The sequence below is a fragment of the Amphiprion ocellaris genome, chromosome 1 (assembly GCF_022539595.1).
Source record: "Amphiprion ocellaris isolate individual 3 ecotype Okinawa chromosome 1, ASM2253959v1, whole genome shotgun sequence".
Lineage (NCBI taxonomy): Eukaryota > Metazoa > Chordata > Actinopteri > Pomacentridae > Amphiprion > Amphiprion ocellaris.
Window position 1 is genome coordinate 33,923,039 of NC_072766.1, and position 21,698 is coordinate 33,944,736.

The 21,698-nt window shown below is 39.0% G+C and overlaps 1 protein-coding gene across 4 annotated transcripts in view; it reads right to left on the bottom strand.

Annotated features, from left to right (window-relative positions):
• Positions 1-3,397: 3,397 nt before the first annotated feature.
• The window catches only part of shank2b (SH3 and multiple ankyrin repeat domains 2b), a 305,290-nt gene continuing 286,989 nt past the window's right edge, over positions 3,398-21,698 (bottom strand). For all 4 annotated transcript variants that reach the window (XM_055009730.1, XM_055009711.1, XM_055009729.1 and 1 more), the window contains one exon: positions 3,398-10,027. In XM_055009730.1, coding sequence (XP_054865705.1) covers positions 9,502-10,027 — 526 coding nt within the window. In that variant the 3' untranslated portion in view covers positions 3,398-9,501. The remainder of the gene's footprint in view (positions 10,028-21,698) is intronic.

Sequence of the window (21,698 nt, forward strand, 5' to 3'; positions counted from 1 at the left end):
TCACAAATTCGGACTTCCGGCATCAATAACTCATGAGATATACGTAGTAAAAACAAACAATGCCTCTTTCAAGCTAGACAATGTGCTACATGGCACAAAAAAATGTCGCCGTCTTTCAAGCTGCAGAAATAACTGATGTCAATGAGCAGCTGGCTGTGCAACGAGTGAACAGGGACCGTCTGCAAATAGCAAAACCGCTGCAAACAGCGAAGAGAGACACAAATATTCAATAACTGCACTCTCATGCATTGTAGTGTCACCTAAATCACTGGAGCCATCAGTTGTCTCCTGACTGTCAAACTACAACCCTTGATTTGATATTAAGCAAAAAATCTGAATTTTAAGGAATTTTTATTGATTATAAAATTCAATAGCTTCACTCTTATGCATTGTAGTGTCACCAAAATCACTGGAGCCATCAATTGGCTCCTGCTGGACATACTACAACTCTTGGTTTGGTAATAAATTAAAAATCTGAATTTTAAGGAATTTTTGCAGTAAAATTCAATCACTTCACTCTTCAACACTGCAGAAAAAGTAAACTCCATCCAACCATCAAAAGGTCCTACTGATCATACCTTCAGGTTTTTTCTTCCAAGTATTGTCCGTACAGTCCTTAACTTGGAAAATATTAGCGGTTTAACATCATGGTTTAAATGAATCAGTTAACGCTGCAGCCTTGTAAGAAGGCATCTTATTGTCTTTCTTCCCAATCGCCAGTACTTGAGGAGACAGTCTAAACAGTTTAGTTTGGTATATTGGTGTTATCTGATCCTCTCTTTGGTGAGGATTCCAAGTTACATTACTATTCAGTATCACGTATTTGGACAAACAGGTGCACTGTGGATCTAAAAATATAGCACCACATACATCAAGAGAAGAGCCGTCAAAGCTAATTTACTCATAATCCTTAAACTTCACACACAAGCATGCACACTAAATAGTGTGCACATCTTCACATGGCAATAAACAACCCAAATAAAATAAAATTCAGTTACTTTTGGTTATTAATGTTCCACAATCTACCAAAAAAATGGATGAGCACTTTTATCTGTTACAACAAAAATATCTGATATATATATATATATATATATATATATATATATATATATATATATATATATATATATATATATAAAACAGCAATTTCAATACTAATAAAAAAAATCCTTAAAATCATGAAAAATAGTTAAATATGAAAACCAAGAGTCGTAGTATGACCAGCAGGAGCCAACTGATGGCTCCAGTGATTTTGGCGACACTACAATGCATGAGAGTGCAGTTATTGAATGTTTGTGTCTCTCTTCGCTGTTGCAGCGGTTTTGCTATTTGCAGACGGTCCCTGTTCACTCGTCGCACAGCCGGCTGCTCATAGACACCAATGTTATTTCTGCAGCTTGAAAGACAGCGACTTTTGATAAAAGTGGCCATGTAGCTCATTGTCTAGCTTACAATGATTTGAAAGAGGCATTGTTTATGTTTTTACAACGTATATCTCGTGAGTTATTGATGCCGGAAGTCCGAATCTGTGAATACCTTGCCAACTTTACCGAACTATAAAAATGAATGAAAGTAACCCAGACTCTGTTAAAAATGAGACTAATATAAATCAAGTCACCTCACTGAGAAAACACAAAGTGATAAAACACACACATGTATTAAACTACAATTTTGTACTTACTCTGCTGATTAATCTCCACAAAAAGACAGTGAAATGTTTCTCTAGAAACGTACTCGATGCTTTTTGTTCATTGAGCCGCTTCACCTCCAATCAGTGTGAATAATTTCCAGCTGTGAGGCTGCGGACAAAAACACTGATGGACAAGCACCGACCAGCAAAGACAGAAAGCTGTAACTACACAGCTGGTTAATCTCAGAGAAGACCTGAATCTGTTTCTGACATGTTTTAGTGGACATAAAGCTAACTACACAGCTACAGGCGGGGCTATACAGCTGATTATACAGCTGAAGTCATCATAGAAAGAAACACAGCAAACCTTACAGTTAAATATCAGAACAAGAGCTAAATACACAGCAAACGTCTTAGCTAGACAGCTAACTATACAACTAAAGTTACAGAAACAAGTAGCTACGCAGCTGCTGTTATAAAAACAGGTAACTACATAGCTGTTATATAAAAAAAAGAGCTAACTACACAGCTGAAGTCCCAGCTAGACAGCCAACTACACAACGTAAGCTATATAAAGAGCTAACTACGCAGCTAACTAAAGTCATATTAAAACAACAAACTACGCAGCTACAGTAGTTAACAGTTAACTGCTCAACTTAAATCACAGAACAAGCTAATCACAGTTAGCTAAACTGCTAGCTACACAGCTTAAGTTACACAATGAACTAACTACGCAGCTAATAGAAAAACAGCTAGCTACACAGCTAATGTGTAGCTAAAAAGAGCTAAGCTAAAGTCGTCTTAGCTGAACAGCTAACTACACAACATAAGTTACAGAAAAAGCGAGCTACACAGTGGAATTTATAGAAAACGGCTAACTACGCAGCTAAAGCAATAGAAAAACAGCTGACTACACAGCTAAAGCTAGAAAAACAGCTGACTACACAGCTAAAGCTAGAAAATAGCTAACTAGGCAGCTAAAGCAATAGAAAAACAGCTAACTACACAGCTAAAAACTTAGCTAGACAGCATACTACACAACTATAGCAACAAAAACAGCTAATATGCAGCCAATGTTACAGAAAGGGCTAGCAGCATAGCAAACGGTATAGAAAACAGCTAATTATGCAGCTAAAGCTAGAAAAACAGATTTCAAAATTTTGCATTTAACCTTTATTGATACAGGACAGGTTAGCTTAGTGTACAAACTATTTTATGAATAGAATTACTTATTGGAAAGTTTAATGATCTGTTTTCAACTTTTGATTTTTATTTTGCATCTTTTGAATTCAGTTGGAGTCATTTTATAACTGCCCATTTAACTTTTAAATGACTGCAATAACTAACAAAATATTTACTCACTGAAGAAAGAAATGAATGAAAAAAGTAGTTCAACACTGTGAAAGTCTAATAATAACAACAAAACATTAAAAACTCAGTTATTTCAGTACTTTTGGGATTTAATTACTTTTTCCGGCCACTGAAAATCCAAATAGACAAGTGCTGCAACAAATAATTTCATTGTCGGATTAATTATTTTTTGATTAATCAATCATTTGTTTTGTCTTAAAATTGTCTGAAAATGGTGAAGAAAAAATGCAAATCAGTGTTTCCCAAAGTGAAATCTTCAAGTGTCTTGTCAAAGGTATTCAGCTTACTGCCACAGAGGAGGAAAAGAAAACAATATTTACATCTAAGAAGCTGAAATCAGATATTACTCTAACATCAACAGGCTTCACACTGTAAGGACTGAGAGGGATTCAACACTAGTGCAATATTATATTTATTTCTTACAGTGAATTTTGGTTGCCATACAAGAAGTCTTGAGGAATTGAGGGGGCAGAGGGAAGGAAGAGTGCAGTTACAGGAAAATTCTCTCTCTTTTCATTTCAGTAATTAGTTGACTCTATGATGATTTAGTAGCACAAAATTACAGCAACATAGAAAACATGAACACAAGTCTTTGCACAAATTACCGAAAAAACATCTTAGCCTCTATGAAGACTTAATCAAAGAATAAAATCTATTTCATGAGAAAAAAATAAATTAATCAAGAAAGAAAAAAATAAATCAAAGTAACAGTTACCCAAATGTTGGACGATGATAGAGGTGGGAGCAGTGTTTTAGAGGGGAGTGGTGGTGGGTTAGTGGGCCATGCCTGTCCTAAACATGGCCTGGTGAAGCGCCACGCCACGGTGATGCTCTTTAAAGATTCTTACTACATCTACTCAGCTCTACATTTCCACAGAGAAAACTGCATAGTGAGCCACCGATCCACAGAAAAGGAGTCAGCAGCCACCGCTATTCTTTTTGGTGGATTTATGTATGTATACATATATATATAGGTTTCATATAGTTTCCTACCGAGATGGCCTGCTGATATATATATTTTTTTTAAATTTACACATTTTGCTCTTTTTATACACACACTCAGGGATTTCAGGAGATGAAAGTCAGGCAGATGGTGGTCGTCAGAAAATACCTGGGTTTGGTGGTCACTTGTTTGGCCAAAATACAGTATACAACAGTAGTGAGTGTGCAACATCACTTAAATGAATCAAAATCGGATCACCTCTGGATAACTGCGTTACTTCTCAATTGGCAAGTAGAGTATTTCCTCTCGTGAGCAACACTTTGGAAGGACTATATTGAAAATTCAGGCCCCGAAATATGAACTAAATGCAACTAAAGTCAGCACGCCTTTTATGACCGAGCTGCCCTTTGCTGGAGGGGTTGTTAGTTACATTTCTCTTTAAAATACCCCAAACATGTTCTATTGGATTCAAGTCAGGCGACATAATTGGCCATGTCATAATTTTCACTTTTTTCTTCTTTAGACACTTATGTGTGATTTTGGCAGCTCCATAATCATCAGAATCCTGCCTCCGTGCTTCACCGTCAAGACTATGCATCCACTGTGGCAGTCCTGGTCAGGTTGACGCCAAACACGCTGCACCCCGTCTGAGCCAAAACTATTTTATTTCAGTCTAATCTAACCAAAGAATGTGTTCCCAACAGTCACAAAGGGTCTTTTCATGTATTTTATTTATTTATTTTTTTTAAAAAAAACAAAACTTAATCTTGCAGCTTCATGTTAAAGAGCAAACAAGTTTTTCTTTCTTGGATCCTGTCCATCAAGATTGATGTTGATGAACTGTACCTCATATTGTCACAAAAAGTCTCATTTCTATAACTAAATAGAGTTAGAATGTAAAAGTAGAGCAACCTGTGTGGTATCATTTTAAAAGGACAACTACTGAAGCCCTGAACAGTGGTACTATGGATCGTTGTATACATCCTGATTGCTGCTACAGCTGCGTTACCACTGACTTTAAGTTGCTCACTGATCTTCATGGATCCTTTTTCATCTTTGTGAAGTCTCACAGTCAGATTTTTCTGTTATCCTGACAGTTGTTATCCATATGGAGCCATGATGTAGACATAAAGACAGACACAGCTGATATCCAAAACTGAAAAAGTTTTTCTAACCATGTTCATGCAGTTAGGCTGATTGGGAATCCCAGGTTTCTACATTGGCGCCTGCATTTTAAATATAGTCTTTCTAAAGTGCTTGTTTTTGATTGTTCATGAGGGGGAAAAAAAATCAACAGTTATTGAGAGGCGATACGATTTTGAATCATTCCACATGGAAGTGATATTTCACAGGGGTGTAGAGCTAACACAGTATATTCAGTTGTATACTGTATCTACTGCAGTAAGTAGAGAGTGTATCTACGTTAGGCAACACTTCATTAAAACACTGACAAGTGATCGCGTCATGATATGTAACTTTAAAAAATAAAACACAACCAAGGAGATTCATTCAGAATAAATATTGCTTCTTACATAACCCATAAGTCTAATAATATCCACGTTTATATCTATAGTATTTCAGTTTTTTTTTTTGGCAATCCACGCGTCAGTGTTGAACAGTTTTTTTGTTCAGATAACCTCTATAAAATTTCATAGAACTCTATACAAATTTTTAAAAATACTGTGCTTTTCTGCGCCCTCCGACACGCCGCTGTTCGATTTAAAACAACAGGATTATAGCAGCATTCTCCCGTGCCAGCCTCCTAATGTTCACAGAACACAGAGCTCGTGTATGTTTCATTTGTCTCCTCAGAAAGCTGCGCCTACATGAAGCTGCGGAGTGTGATATGAAACCAAACAACTTGTTCTAGACGTCGGGTTACCGTCGAGCAAACCGCCCGGCCGGCCTGCTCTGAAGGAATCTGCTTCGAGATAATACGGAAGCTGTTCTTGCAGGGGGTGGAGGAAGGGAAGCTGTTTAAGGCATCCTCTGAGGGATGATGGGGGCGAATGAGACCACTGCTTTGGTCATCAGGTCAGCTCTGACAACTAGAAATCAACCTTCATAGAATCTCTTTTCTCCTCTAAACATTTTAAATAGAGCTATACATATAATCAAATAGACATTTTTATCCTGCTAAACACTCTTATATACACATTTCAACACACACTGCACTTGTACGTCTGACCTGCCTGGAGTCATCGCTGGCAAATACACAGAAAACCTCCAGTTTTACAAATGCTGATTTTAAAATTGGACCCTTATAACAAAGTTTTAAATCTCATCTCTGCTGCTGAAGCTGCAATGAGAGAATGTGGAGAAGCTTATAGTCCGGTGAAGTTACAGCAGATCAGGGCGGTCTCTATCCCGCTCTAATCTCTGATGAACATCTGCCGCCTCTGTCAGGTTATTCTTCAAGGCCAAGAGACAGATTGTAGTAAAACCTGATTCAGTGTGATTTCACGTCATCTGGTTTGAAGTTGCTGTACAAAGAATCAGCTTGCTCTTAAGTAGATTTAGAAGAAAAGGTCTTGTTTATCTCCCCTGGTCGTGCAGGGGCTGCTGGAGTCGGTGTACAGCAGCTTATTTTAGCGCTGCTGCGTCTCCAGCTGTTGTTATTGGAAAGTAATCACACTACTAAAGCCTGTTTTGGTCTGAAACAGAGCTTGCCTTTCGATGTGTTTCAAATCACGTCCAAACCACTTTATAAGTTTGGATTTGAGTGAACTTTGTGATCGAATTTTGCACATTAGCAAACAACAGTGTACAAAATGTTCGGATGGTTGTTTCTAAAAACATATCTGATTTCTCTGATAGAATGTGAACTTAAGCTCTTGAAATATTGACTTCTAGTTCTTAAATATTAGCTTTCTTATAATTTGTTGAAAACAACACCAATAAAAGGGCTCCAACAGGGTTTGACACTGGATTCAAATGCTATAAAATGCTCCACTGACAACCTTAAATAGTTTGATATTTTGGGAAATACACACATCGCTTTCTTGCCAAGGGTTAGCTGAGAAGTTGGATATCACTTTTGTTGTACATCTGCGTGTTGAAAGCTACGTCCACAACTGGAAGCTGTGATGTGTCCTCAGGTGTAAAAATCTGACTTGAAGAACCTCTAAAGCTCATTAAATCTGAATTTCGAGGTGCTAGTGGCCACATTTGGTTCCAACCTGCTTCTGGACTCGATGCTAAACTGTACTGACTTTAGCTGCACATAGAGAAGTACTGTGTCCTGACGAGTCTCCGTTTCACCAGCTTCTGTAAAGCAACAGTCTCTCAGTGAGTGCTACCTTCACAGGTCTTTCTGAAGACATGAAACGTGTTCCTGAGTTTAAACTTTCCATATTCTGAGACAAAATAGGATCTAATCGCAACGCTTTCTATGAGAGAGGATAGGAAACGATGATAGATGAGTAGAACATTATTATTGATTGTGTTTAAATGAACACTAGAATCCTAGTTTTGATCATATTCAGGATTTATTTGAATCATCTGCTAATTCCTATCCCTGTATATGTGATAAATACTGATTACGTTGTGTCATGTTGACATCACAAACCTGCAATTTAATGTGATGTTTTTCTGTAACTTGTTGGCCTCACTGTAAAATGATTTGACTGAAAATGAGACTTATAATGGGCTTAGCATGATTAAAAGCAAACATCGGATTGTAGATTTGGTTTATCCACCATGTTACCAGCGATTAAATTAAACAGTTAAACAAATATTAAAGAATTAAACAAAAATTAAACATGTCCTCCATTGTAACTCACAGTCACCGCAGGATAAAGAAGTGGTGGATGAAGATTTTCAGCTTAAATGTTTTCAGAAACATTTCATGAAACAATTTTTGCAACATAGGACGTTTAGAAACAAGCCGTTGTGTTGGACGGATCTGAAATCCAGGATGATGCTTCTGTTTGTTTAATCTTGTAATATGAGGAATGTTGCTTGAGTGACATTTACGCTACATTCACTTCATTTCCATTTAAACTCTTTTTTTGGGTTAAATATACACTATTATTTAAATTTCCTCCTTTCCACTCAGGGGTTTTTAAATGAAAAATCTGCATGTGGATAGAAATGCAATTGTTGTGACTCCTGGAACAGAATCTGAAAGTTCAGTTTGACTTTGGCAAGAAAGCGAACGAGTGTATTTCCCAAAATGTTACACGATTCCTCCTTGTAATGCTTCCTCTGCTTCTGCCACTCACACACTGATCCGTTAGCATTACTGCGGGGCCACGTTAAGTGCTGACCTGCTCTTTGTGAGGTGAGGGAGGATTTGACAGCATGAAGTACAAAAGTAACAGTTCTAGTTTTCCTATACTGCGGCCTACATAGCAGATTCATGGAAATAGCTAAACGGGCCTTAATCATATTTTGGGTCAACCATTAACACACACACATACACACACATACACACATACACACACACACACGCACGCACGCACGCACGCACGCACGCACGCACGCACGCACGCACGCACGCACGCACGCACGCACACACACACACACACACACACACACTCACACACACACACACACACAGAACTAAAAGGGAAAGCCAAGAGAGGACGCTGTTCACAGCCAGACGAGCTGGTTCAAGGTGAGGATCTTTCTGCTCCAACGTTTGTCCGTCGTGTCCTCGTCCTGGTTTTCCTGGAAGGGGACACCGGATGGACTGCAGAGCCGAGGCTCCTCCTCTGGTGACCACCTCTCTTCACACTCTGGAGAAGAAGGCCATCGCAGGAACAGTGTGTGTGCACATGCTCAGGGTGTCGTGAAGACGGTGTGTGTTCTCATTTGTGTGGCACTGTGCAGAAAGTGTGTGTGTGTGTGTGTCTGTGTGCGTGGACACAAGATATGGTTCAGTATTAGTTTAAACATGTCAGCTAATGTTCTTACTTTGACACAAACAGGTGAAAAGCAAAAAAAATGGAGTCTATCTCAAATTTTTCTCTACAACCTTAGATGCACCCAGAAATATAACTCCGGTAGGACTCTAGTGAAGAAATATTCTCTGAACAAACTCTAGCAAAGATAGAAAAGGAGCAACGACCAGCTCAGCTGGTTCTTCATGCACCCACACCGGGGTGTATGGAAAAAGTATTTAGTATTCCAAAGCAGTTGGGTGAGCACGAGTCTTTATGTGAAATAAACCTCCAGACGAGTGTTTGTTTCCAGTTCGAGGACAAACTATTCCAGAGTTCTCCGTTTTCTGGACAGTCCTTCACACTGGCCTCCTCTGCTCTCTGTGATGTGATATAGCAGCTATTCTCTCTCTGCAGCTCCTCCAGACATCCCATGATCTCCTGATGCTCAGGACGGTGGGAAGGAGGAAGAGGGCGGACAAGACCGGAGCACTGAGATGAGGGCGACAACGGAGGATGAGAGAGGACAAAAACAGCAAGAGGCAGCATCAGCTCGGACAAAACTTCTACCCAGTTCCATGACTTGAGATTATGTCTGATGAAGAGATTGGTAAAAGTGATGGGTAACACCTCCGTCTCCTCTCCCCCGCGTCGCCACCCCGTCACCTCGGGGCTTATCTGTCCTGCAGCAGCTTGAGGGCCCTCTCGATGTTCATGCGGTGGCCCACCCTCGTCACGCCGAGGTCTATCAGGTCCTCCTTCTGCAGCGAGGGCAGGTGGGCACCCTCGATCTCATTGTCCAGGAAGGCGTCCCTGTGCTCCCCCAGGTTCAGGCTCTCCAGCCAGTCTGCCACGTCGTGTTTGCTCCACAGCTCCATGGGCTTGGAGGCAAAGGGCTTGCCCGAAGCCGCTACCGCCTGCATCAGCATGAGCGGCGACGGAGAGCGAGAGCTGCCGCTGCCGCCGCACGAGGAGCTCAGGCTGTAGCCGCCGCCACTGCCCATGGGCGGGGTGGGAAGGCCGAAGACGTCCGTGAGGGTGGGCGACACCGAGGGAGGCAGTGAGGAGCAGGGGGTGAGGGAGGAGGCAGAGTCCGGCGGGCTGCAGGGGTGAGCCTGCGACGGGAGGCTGCTGGGTGGCGTGGAGGTGAGCGCAGCAGCAGCGGCGTTATTACGCATTCCTGAGTCGTCTGTGGGAGGCCTGAGGGCAACAGAGAGGAAATGAAAGGTTAGTCAGGGTCAGAGACAACTGCTGATGAAACAAACAAGAACAACAAAAGACAATCAGAAAACGGCAGGCTTTATCTCACCCACTCCCAACCAGTTTGTAGATTTGAGACTGAGCAGGAGCTTATTTTACAATTAGAATCCACTTTAATGGACAAGAATGTGAAAACACACAAGGAATTTGAGTCTTTTCTTATTTCTTTGCTCTCAAAGTACTCACAGAAAATAAAACACACGTGCATTTAAACAAGAACAACAGGATGAAGAAGGAAAATGAGTATTTAAACACTAAGTTCAACTGTATTTTTTTGTAAAAGAGCATGTTTATACCAGTCAACCAAAGTTTAGTGGAAGTCATTTTCAAGAAATACAGTTATTGACAACTTATATACATGAAGTAGGTGGACGATAGTTTGGATCTTCAGCTGTCTTTCAGTGATCAGACTTCTAAAAGCTGTTTGCATGTTTAAACAACACTGCAATTTAGATGTAAATTAATTAACAAATATTATTTATTAGCAAAAAACTGTGTACAAAACCTTCTGGTAGTCAATTACTAGATTAAATGTAAATGTTCAAATACTTCATTTGCTAGTCATTATTTTTCTAGGTAGCACCATACCAGGTTTGTGGCTGATTTTAAACCAATGAAAGATTCAGGTAACTTCAATATGATACTAAATAAACTTAAAAGCAGAGAAGATAGCTTTGAATGATATAAATAAGTGTGAGTGAACAACTGACTACAGGTTATAAAATTATGAAACTGTGCCATAAAATTGTTAGTATTTTCTTTTTTGAAAACCTTACTGGCTCAGAATTATGACGATTTACGAGTAGTATAGAATTCACAAATCAAAGGACTATACCAGCTAAATAACATGAAAAAGACATTCAAAAATGGTCACAAGCAGAGCAGCAAAGGCTTAGATGTCCCGACTTTTACTCTTTCTTATAAAAGTGAAAACCCCAAAACTCTGGATCCTAAACCTTCTGTGATGCAACTCAGTACATCCTTTTGCAACAAGCTTCCTGCCTGGTAAACACCCACATCACTAAAACTCCTCAGTATGTAATGCAGATTTGCTCTGAGCCCAACTGGAGATACGCTGACAACATTATTGGGGAAGTCAGACTTTGGAAAAGCTCCAGAAGAGCTGCAACAGATATCAAACTCATCTGAAGTCCTTATTTCTGCCTCTCGACTTCATTTAATGCTGTAGTCCATCGCTCTAAAGTCGGGTGCAAGACATTTACATTCACAAAAATAGCTTAATTAAACTGCTCATTGTCATCTGACTGGAACCAAGATAATATAATAATAATAATAATATGGATACAATCCTTTAGATGGGAGTATTTAATTGTTATTTTTGTAAATAAATGAACTGCAATTTGATGATTTTATGAACATTTGATTGTGTTTTCAGTTAACGCTGACTAATGTAAACCAGCCAGCTTAAAAACACAACTTAATTGTGCATGTGTGTCAATAATGTCCTCTGGTACTTAAACAAATAGTACGACAGTCCTGCTGAGAGGCCACAATGGCAACTGTGACTCCATACTGACATCGGCTTAAAACAAATGCTTGTACTTCCTTCAAAACAGGTGACTAAAAAGCTGAGCAATAATCAATAAAAAACGTAAAAAACACAGACGTTTGATTCAACTAGAATGGCCATGAACATGTCATAGTAACTGAGTGTTTCTTCAGCAAGAAAAACAACTAAAACACTAAAATCTACAGATCATGTGTCCCTGCTGGAAGGATTTAATGTTGTAATGCTGCAAGAGAACAGAGGGTGGCACTGTATGCAAAAGTTTAGAACTAAGCTGCAGCAGCTGAAGCTGGAGATTTTTTGGTGTTAATATCTAACCAGACACTTTAATTTCTAGATCCATTGTTTATGTTATTTAAATATAGTTATCAGAAATAGATGATTTGTGACTCTTATTTTTAAAATGACTGACTGGTCGTACAACATATGACCTGACAAAACACACAGGTCAAAAAGAGTCCAATATAATCTATTATTAATATTATGATAAAATTACAAAGAAAATATAGATCTTCTGATTCATATCTAATTCATAGCTTTGTCTGTGAATGAATTCAAAGCAACTTCATGCGAATTGGAGGCAGACGTATTTGGATGGAAATGAGATTTTATGATACTGTAAGTCACGCTTAACCTTTATTTAAATTTTAATTACATTTTAATATCACATTGTGCTTCTGCTTGTCTTGACCAGGACACTTTTGCTAAAAAGATTTTTAATGAAGCTTTTCCAGGTTAAATAAAACCGAAATAAATACTGAAATTTTTTTTTAAATGATTAATGTAATTTGATGTAATCTGAAGACAATAACACTTAGGTTTTTATTGCAAAAATGGTACAATATGCCAAATTATTCATTTTTAAAGAAAGATCGAGCATGTTACAGTTATTATCACTTCATTTAAACAGGATTAATAAACACTCACTCGGCTGCTAAATTCAGCTTCTTCTCAAATGTCACCTGGTGGAATTTAATGGTTTGTTTTGGGGGAAACAGCTGATATTTACAGCATTTTTCATTAGACTCTACTGAGCCTTTTTGGCCTCACATGTGGACAAACATGTAAAGGATTTTTCTAGGCCTCTCGGTTGCTATAATGGCTCACTACGTGCTTATGAAATAATTAGTGCGGCAGCTTTAATAATGAGTGAGTGTGGGCCGCGGGCTTCTGAGGAAGACGCTGCATGCTGAGTGAGCTGCAGCCCGAGGGAAGCCTGCAGCGTTTGGTCCACACATCGCCTCTTAATGGATGGATGTGTACAACAGCAGCGGCGCGGAGAGGGAAGGTTAGCCAATCTAACCTTTTTATAGCCTTTACAGCACGAGGGGGAAGCTGCCATTTTCCCTCAGAGAAATTTACACCATCAACAAAGAGGTGCTGCTTAATTTGTCGATTTAGCATCTTAGGATCCAAAGCAGTGCAAAGGCATTAAAGCTGGGGAGCTTAATTGACACACTTTTATTGTTATTTAAACAGTAACATGACAATAAAACCACTTTTTAAGTTAGCAAATCCAATTTAGGCTAACTTTTCTGTAACAGACACTCGTTAGAACTAGTTATTTGCCTTTTTCTTGTTGAAATCTTTACTCTCATCTGGAATAGACTGAAGCTATGCCAGGTTTTCATCCCTGCAAAGGCTCATAAGACAAACCTGTGAGGCTGTGAGGTTTTTAACAAGACATAGAATGTAATGTTTTGCTACTCAAATAACACTATTTTGTCACTTTGTGATTCTTTTCTGGTCTTGTCTGTTAGTTTCACCTCTTCAAGAGAAAACTACTGTTGATTTAAACTATTTACAACTCAGAAAAATGCAAGTGGCAGTAGTGAAGGAAGCTTTCCTATTCTTTACTTGAGTAAAAGTACTAAGACGACACTGCAAAACACTCACGCTGATGATGATAATTAAGTAAAAATATGTAAGAATTATCATGTGAAAGTTCTCAGTGAAGAAAACTGTCTCTGTTGCTGTTCTATCATTAGAATATTATTACTCATCAGGTGGTGCAGTTAATTTAGGACTATTAGCTGCAACTAATTATTGTTTTCATTTTGGATTATTCTGCTGATTATTTTCTCCATTAATTGACTGACTGCTTGATTTATGAGAATTCTGAAAACAGTGAGAAATGTGGTCACTCGTGCTCTAAACTATTACCAGAAATGGTGCTAATTTTCTTTTAACTGATAAGTTAACATGTATTGTCTGCTGGTGTTAACTGTTTGGTTGTTAAATGAATTGCAAAACATCATGTTTTATACGTTTTTCATCTGTTTTGTGTGCAAAAATCAAAATTTAGAAAGCTGTCAGATAAATAAAGTGAAGTAAAAATATTTCCCTCTGAGCTGTAGTAGAGTAAAAGTATAAAGTATCATGAAAACGTAATGAAGTAAAGTACAAGTACCTCCAGAGTTTGTACATTACTTTCCACCACTGAGAGATTCAAGCAGTTTGGTGATATTCAGCTTTTTTTTTTTTACTGCCAGTAAATCCCATGAGAACCAACAATGAATGTATCCTACAGGCTTTTAATGTGTGACTTTCAACGTCTGATATATTTTATTTGTTTATATTTTATACGTGTTCCTTCATTACCATGAACTTTAATGATTAATTCCTGAATTAGCTGTCAAGTATTAAACTTTTTAATTAGAAACTTTACTTCTGTAGCACCTTTCAAAACCAGAGTTGCAACAATAAAACAAAGGAAAAGACATTCTAAGATATAATACAAAGGCAAATCTGTACAGGTGGACTTTGAAAACCTCTTTAAACTGACTGAAATTAATGCTGAACGTAACTTAATTTTTAAAGAAAAAATGTGATCTTTCCTGGTGGTTTATATGTATAAACATTTGTCATCTTGGGTTCTGAAAAACACTGATGGACATTTTTCACCATTTTCTGGCATTTTATAGACCAAACAATTGATCAGTTCAATAAACAGATTGATCAATGATGTAAGTAATTAATAGCTGCAGCTCTACCATGAGCCTTTCTTCTGACTAAATCCCATATGGTGATCTTGTATGTTTTGGTTGTTTTAAAAACCCAACTAGGGACAGGAGTTGAGAATTAGCTGTAGCTAAAACTCTACACGCAACACATCGGATTCATGAACTGTATTGAAGCTATGTTAATTGCATTGTACCTATTAAATAAACAATTAAATAAAAAATGAAAAAATATATTCACCGAAAATACTGACTAGAGCAACAAATGTGAATTAATGCTGAAAATATGCTGTTAAATGTTGCTGAAAATATCCCAAACAAATGCACAAATTTCTCTTGTTTGCTTCTGATAAAAAAAAAAAATAATAAAAAACTTGTGTTCAGCTGTTTTAGTAAATTATGGAGACTTTACAAATAATGAAACAATATTTGCTTTTAATATGTACCGACGCTGACAAGGGATTTCGAGTAACACCTAATTCAAAAGCATATTAAGCCAAATTTAAACAGGAGGCTTCAACATTCACCTACTAGGCTGAAAATAAATCTTGTGAGAACATAAAACTCATTTTATCGTTGCTGCAGCTCAGTTTGAGCCACTTATTAAAAAAAATCTCACCACATCAAGCAAAAACACAGGATTGTGTGTTTGTTTTGTGTATGCATGGATGATGAAGTAGGATTACCCTCACATTACCTGCCTCCCAAGATAGAGTTATGATGGATGTACCCCCCCTTTGACACACCAAACCACAACAAACCACACACACACACACACACACATCAATCCATGCAGAATGAGCCCGTCTTAATTCGACTTCCCCGCAGGACTGTGTTCCCTGTTGAGGACTCTCCTGATAAATTGAATTGTCAACACACGGTTTGCCGAGAAAGCTGTGCCAAGTGGCAGAAAACAGGCCGAGTCTGACCTCCACGCTGTAGAACTGACTTTTCCCACCAGTTGCGAGGTGCAGCCTAGATATCTTTCTCTCCTCCTTGTAACATATGGAACAGCCCGAGGGGAAGCGAGGGGGACTAACGGGGGCCCTTCTGCCAAAAAAAAATGGGCCATTGTTACCAAAAGCCCTGCTGCTCGGTGCAAAAACTTACAGTCGTCACTTTTCAACACAGGCTTTTCCACGAGACGACGTGTCGGATGGATGACATGGGGGCAGAGGACAATGATAGACATGATAAACAGCATGAAGCAACACAAACGCACAGTGAAAATGAGAATGCAAGGAAGAACATCACAGCTTCAGGAACCACTGGCATCCATTCTGCTCAAACTCTTACCTCCAGGTCACTGTATTTGTTTTTAATGTAATGACAGCAGCGACGCTTAAAAATACTCCACCTGAGATCTGTTTAAAGCCCCTCTAATCCTGATCCTCCCATAAACACTTTTTGTTGCAAGAGTTAAATTGACGTGAAAAGTATGTAATTGCCTATTAAGACTAATTAGCACAGCGCCTCGTTTAGCTTCCCTGACCTTATTACCATTTCTTGCAGCTACAGAGTCACATATAACAAAAGAGGCCGGCGCAACGCTATGAATTTCTCTTATGCAACTGATAGAATATTTAAACATATATATGTTTATACAGTCTTTATCTACACAGACTTTATCTTCAAAGGATCTGAAAGTGACCTAAAGAGTCTTTAATGACATTAAGTCCTGAAAAGTGGTGGAAATTTGAACTGATGATGGAACTCAATGAAAAATTGTCACCAAAATCACTGCAGTTCGGTTAATCTGAAGCAAATTTTGTGATCATCTATCCTGTAATCTGAAGATATTTCACAGCTGGTGGAAAGACGGGTGATTATTTGACCCTCTGAACCTCAAAAGCCTCCAGATAGGTTTGAAAGGTATGTTATCTTAAAAAAAAAAAAAAAAAAAGACAAGTTATCAACCAGAAAGTGTAAAAACCAACCAAACTGTTGCATTTTCAACTTTACAGCAGCACAAAAATTTATCAAATCTAAGCTCAAAATCGTGATATTTAATCAAAATCACCTTAATCTACATTTTTCAACAGATTAAATGGCTTGATTTTCAAGTCTCCTACAGTCCTTGAATGAATTGTGTGACATGCAAACCAAAAATAAGCTTAAAATTTTAACGTTTCTTCAAAATTGAAATTTTTTTTTTTTTTTTTTGCACAGGACATTAAAACATTTGCCAAAGACAAGGAATTTGCACCAGAGTCTGTAAAAATCCCTAAAATTTGGTGCAATTGAGAAGCCATGCCTGACTCAGCTGTGACCAACACTCATCAAAAATTCAGTTTTTAGCTGAACTGCAGGCAGTGTAGCAGCGAGGAGACGACAAGAGAGACTGAGAGGAAAATAAAACATTGGATCAACAACATTAAATGACTCAAAAACAGAAGGAAGTTGTCAGCAAGTTGTGGGAGGATACATTCAGCATGGTGAAACATCCTTTTAGAGTTGATGTGCAGAGTAGTATAAAAATTGCAAACAAAAATAGTAAAATATCAACAGCAAACAGAGTAATCTTTTTTTTCCCAGTATTGGTAGCACAAAAAATCTTGTTGTTTTGTCAAATAAATAATCAAACAAATCCAGCATTACATGTGTGTGATGCTGCACTGAATACATTGTCGACCTCTCTACACTTTTAGCTGTGGTTCTGCTGCTTCCATAGAAGTGCAGAACTTTATATTGCAGTGAAAAATGAGGCCACAGTGAGGAAAACTGTGGCAGGAGCAACAAAACGGGATGCTATGTGGATATGATTGAGGGCTGTAGACAGATAAATAGGAAGGAGGAGATTCTGCTGAAAAACAAAAGCTCAGATTAACTCATTAAAAAACTGTAGTAATGAACGTTAACTAATGAACACATGGTTTGAAAAAATCAAGTTCTTGAGCTACGAGTGTGATCTTCGACTAAACTTCTGAGGCTGTCGAGATAAAACTTTCTTTTTCTATTTCAAAGAAAGATGCTATGAATAAAAAAAGCCCTGACGTGGAGTTTTAAATGATGCAGCTGAACGTGGACTGTCGGCGGGGTGCAGAGCGCTCACACTCTGCAAGCGTACCACAGAGCCACTTACACAGCGGAGGCCCACACATACACTCATAAGCCACGTTAGCACGTGTCCTTCGGTTCAGCGCAGGGACGACGCTCAGTGACGCGCTGCTATTGATATCAGCGGTGGGAGACCTCGCCTTCGACACGCCCACAAATCGTATGACTCCCTGCTTCCTTCTCGCACACACCGGCTCATGCACACAGGGTCACTGGCATGCATACGCTTTATTTATAGCAGCCTGAATGTGCGCACACACACAGACACACACACACACACTTACGCACTTGCAGAGACCAGCTTGGGTTACATAACTGTGGCCTACTAAAGCAGCGCAGCACGTGACCTGCGTGAGATGATGTTGAACTCTGCTGAGGGTTAGGCCTGCCATCCTCTCGCTCCATCTATCACACACATGTACACACACACACACACACACACACACACACCTCCCCCAACTCAGACTGACATCACTGCAGGCCTCAAGGCTGCTCTCATCAGCTGGTTGCTAGGCGACCGTTTCGTCCACAGGCACAACCAACGCACATTTAATCTGGGAGGCTAAGAGACAGCAATAAAAAAAAAAAAGAAAAACCCAGAAGTGATGGGAGAAAAAATATAAAAAAAAACACAAATGTCTAACGAAGAAAATGTGATGTTACCGCCGGTGATGCGGCCGAACAAAAACAAGCGAGAGGAAGAGCCGAGGATGGAGCATGTGTGAATCTAGGCCATGTTCTGTGAGTCTCTGTTTGCCATCTGTTTGACGGTCACAGAAGCAGGACCACCGTCACCCTCCGCAGGCCTCCTCATATGACGAGGCGCTCCCTATCTGCTGCCTACAGCCTCATCTTCTGCTACACAAAGCAGTGCAGGCAACATGAAAACCCCCTCTGAGCACGGAGGCAGATTATCAGAGACCCCGGTGGCTTTAAAACTCCATCTGACATGAGAAACACACACACACACACACACACACATTCAGAGCAACAATCGGAAAAGAACAGATTACAAGCAATTGGCTGATTTTAGCAGGATGTTGGGGATCAGTGCTGGGCCGCATCGGGTCAGGGAAACACCACAGACAGCAAGAAACCGATCTGAACTAAGCCAATCACGCTGGGACACATTCCTTCAAACTACTCACAGAGATGTAGAAAGTAGGGATTGACCGTTTTCCAGGGCCGAAACAGATGCTGAATATTGGTAATCAAGAAAGGCCAATGACCGATATTTGGAACCGATATACATTAAATGTTCTAACAGCTTGTGATAGCAGAGAACCTGTCATTCATAACTTGGCCTCTTCATTAATGAGGGTGACTGTAACTGAATATGTAAAATAGAAACAGGAGTGATTAAATTAGGAGGCTCTCCTCTGTTGATGTCAGATCAACTGAGATTGATCAGTTTGCCTTCTGCAGTTCGGTCTGACCTTCTTCTGTATATTTTTAATCTTTTACTGTTCTGTCACTTTTACTGCCTACGAACATCCAGATCGTAAAGCTTTATTAACTGTTGTTTTCCAGACTTATTATTTCCAGGTTAATCTGTGGCTGCCTTCTAACTTAGCCGCTAGCTGTTAGCGTAGCCTTAGCCACTGTGGGAGAAGTTAATTTGTTTACATTTGTTGATGTGTTTCTTATTCAGTTTTTGCAGTTTCTGCTTGAGAGATACTTCTGAGACCACAGAGTGACGACAGACAGCGAGAGGAGGCTGCATCAGACCTGAGGTAGTGAACGTCATTTATCAATGATCGGTCAGTAAAAATACAGATAACAATAATCAGAAAAATGCCAAATCTCTGCCCAATAATCAGCCAGGCCAATAAGTATACCTGCACGTATTTCAGTTGCATATTTAAGTGTGCATTTGCAGAAAACTTTCATACATTTCGGCCTAAATGTGGGAAACGTTAAAGTAGAGAACCACGTGTTCTCATAGAGCCAGAAATTCAAAATTAAAACAGCAACAAAACCTAAATGTTCATCACTGCAGGTTTAGCTTTTAACCTACCGACACAAAGGATGCCTTAAATATTTTTTCGTACCTCTCAGTCTTTGTATTGTGGCTACAGAATAATGTCGCTAGCTAATTCCATGCTAATTCCACCAGATTATTTCCCACTAGATGGGTCTCAGGCAGTTCAGACAACTATTAAACTTGTGACACTGAAGCTGAAGTGACACCAAAATTAGCCTTTATCCTCCACATCTCTTCTCAAAATTTATGTCTCCTTTGAAGCCCATCTGTGTGTTCATGTACAGTAGCTAACAGTTGTTGTGCGTAAGCTGGTTAACTCAACAAGATCTTCTACAAATGCACTAATACCTCCTTCTGTACCAGAGCAGTGCCTGAGAAAATCAATACAGATCCAGTCAGATTTTGTACGTGGCTGACATGTAAAGTATCAGACACGTAAAGCCACAGTGTGACAATCGCATGCTTGAACTCTGTGGCATGATTTTATGTTTGTCAACAACACAAATGCTACTTTTTCTAAGCTATGTACACTACCACTCAAAAGTTTGGGGTCACTTAGAAATGTCCTTATTTTTGAATGAAAATCATTTTTTTCAATGACGATAACATTAATCAGAAATACACTCCTGTGTTCAACTGCTACATTGTGTTAGATAATTGAAAGGCTGATCGACAATTGAAAAAACTCTTAAGATCTGCTGCAACGTATGCATGCAGATGTCTTTGAGATCGGCTACCACCTTTGCTTGCTTCTCCCTTTAAAGCCGGATGCAACGTGAGTGCATGTCGTCATTCTTGGACAAACATTTCCTATCTTAATTTCAAACGCTTTGGGGAATTAGTACTGGCGTATTAATACAAAATAGCTTGCATTGCCTGCTGCCGTATGTCTCCTACACACTCCCCTTCAACTGTGCAAAAATTGGATGAACGATCCACTTGTGGGCTCTCTGCTCCTGGATTTTTCAATTGAGCCAACATTTGGAAATTTTCTCCTATAAGATAATTCACTAAAATGTGTTTTTGAAACATCTACACTGAGACATGCAGCTGCTAAATCTGTCTAAATTTTAGATCGACAACGGTGAGTTTACAAGTTTTTCGTGACTTTGCTGAGGTAGCAAGTTTTGCTGGACGATCCTGATTTGCTAACAATAAGCTAAATCTCAACTTCATGCAAATGAGGAGCAGCTAATGTGACATGATCAGAATTATGTGTACCCCTGCTTACAAAGACAATGAATGAAAAGAGAAATGACAGGTCCTGTGGACATGTGCCATGAGTCTTGGATAGCCAATCCAGGGCTGAATCCTCTACCTCATTGTGGGTTTCGTCCAAGTAACTGCTGTGCTTTCAGTATTGCTCTCCTCACTCTAAACCACAACTTTAAACAACTTTTTGCAGGCTGCAGAGCACTGAAAAAGCAAATGAAACACGTTTCAGTGAATCTTGTTGCATTCAGTCTTAAAGGTACACACACTACTGTTCAAAAGTTTGGGGTCACCCAGACAATTTCATGTTTTCTGTGAAAAGGCACACTTTTATTTATGTGCTAACATAATTGCACAAGAGTTTTGTAATCATCAATCAGCCTTTCAGCACCATTAGCTAACACAATGTAGCATTAGAACACAGGAGTGATGGTTGCTGGAAATGTTCCTCTGTACCCCTATGGAGATATTCCATTAAAAATCAGCTGTTTCCAGCTAGAATAGTCATTTACCATATGAACAATGTCTAGACTGCATTTCTGATAAATTTAATGTGATCGCTGAAAAAAAATGCTTTTCTTTGAAAAATAAGGACATTTCTAAGTGACAACAAAGCTTTGGACAGTAGAGTACATACATATATTTAATTCATGGCTCTTAAAACTTTACATGCTTTCTTAAGCCAAAAAACAAACTCTTCTGTTACACATTTAACTCAAATTTATGTTTTTCTGTAAGCAAGCAAAATCATTTTCACCTCTGCTTTTATTTACTTTTTGTTATGTCTGCTTATTTTGCAACCACAGTACTGCTCATACTTAGGATGGAAGATTTTATTTTCTCTGAACACGAGCCTTAGGAGTTTATACA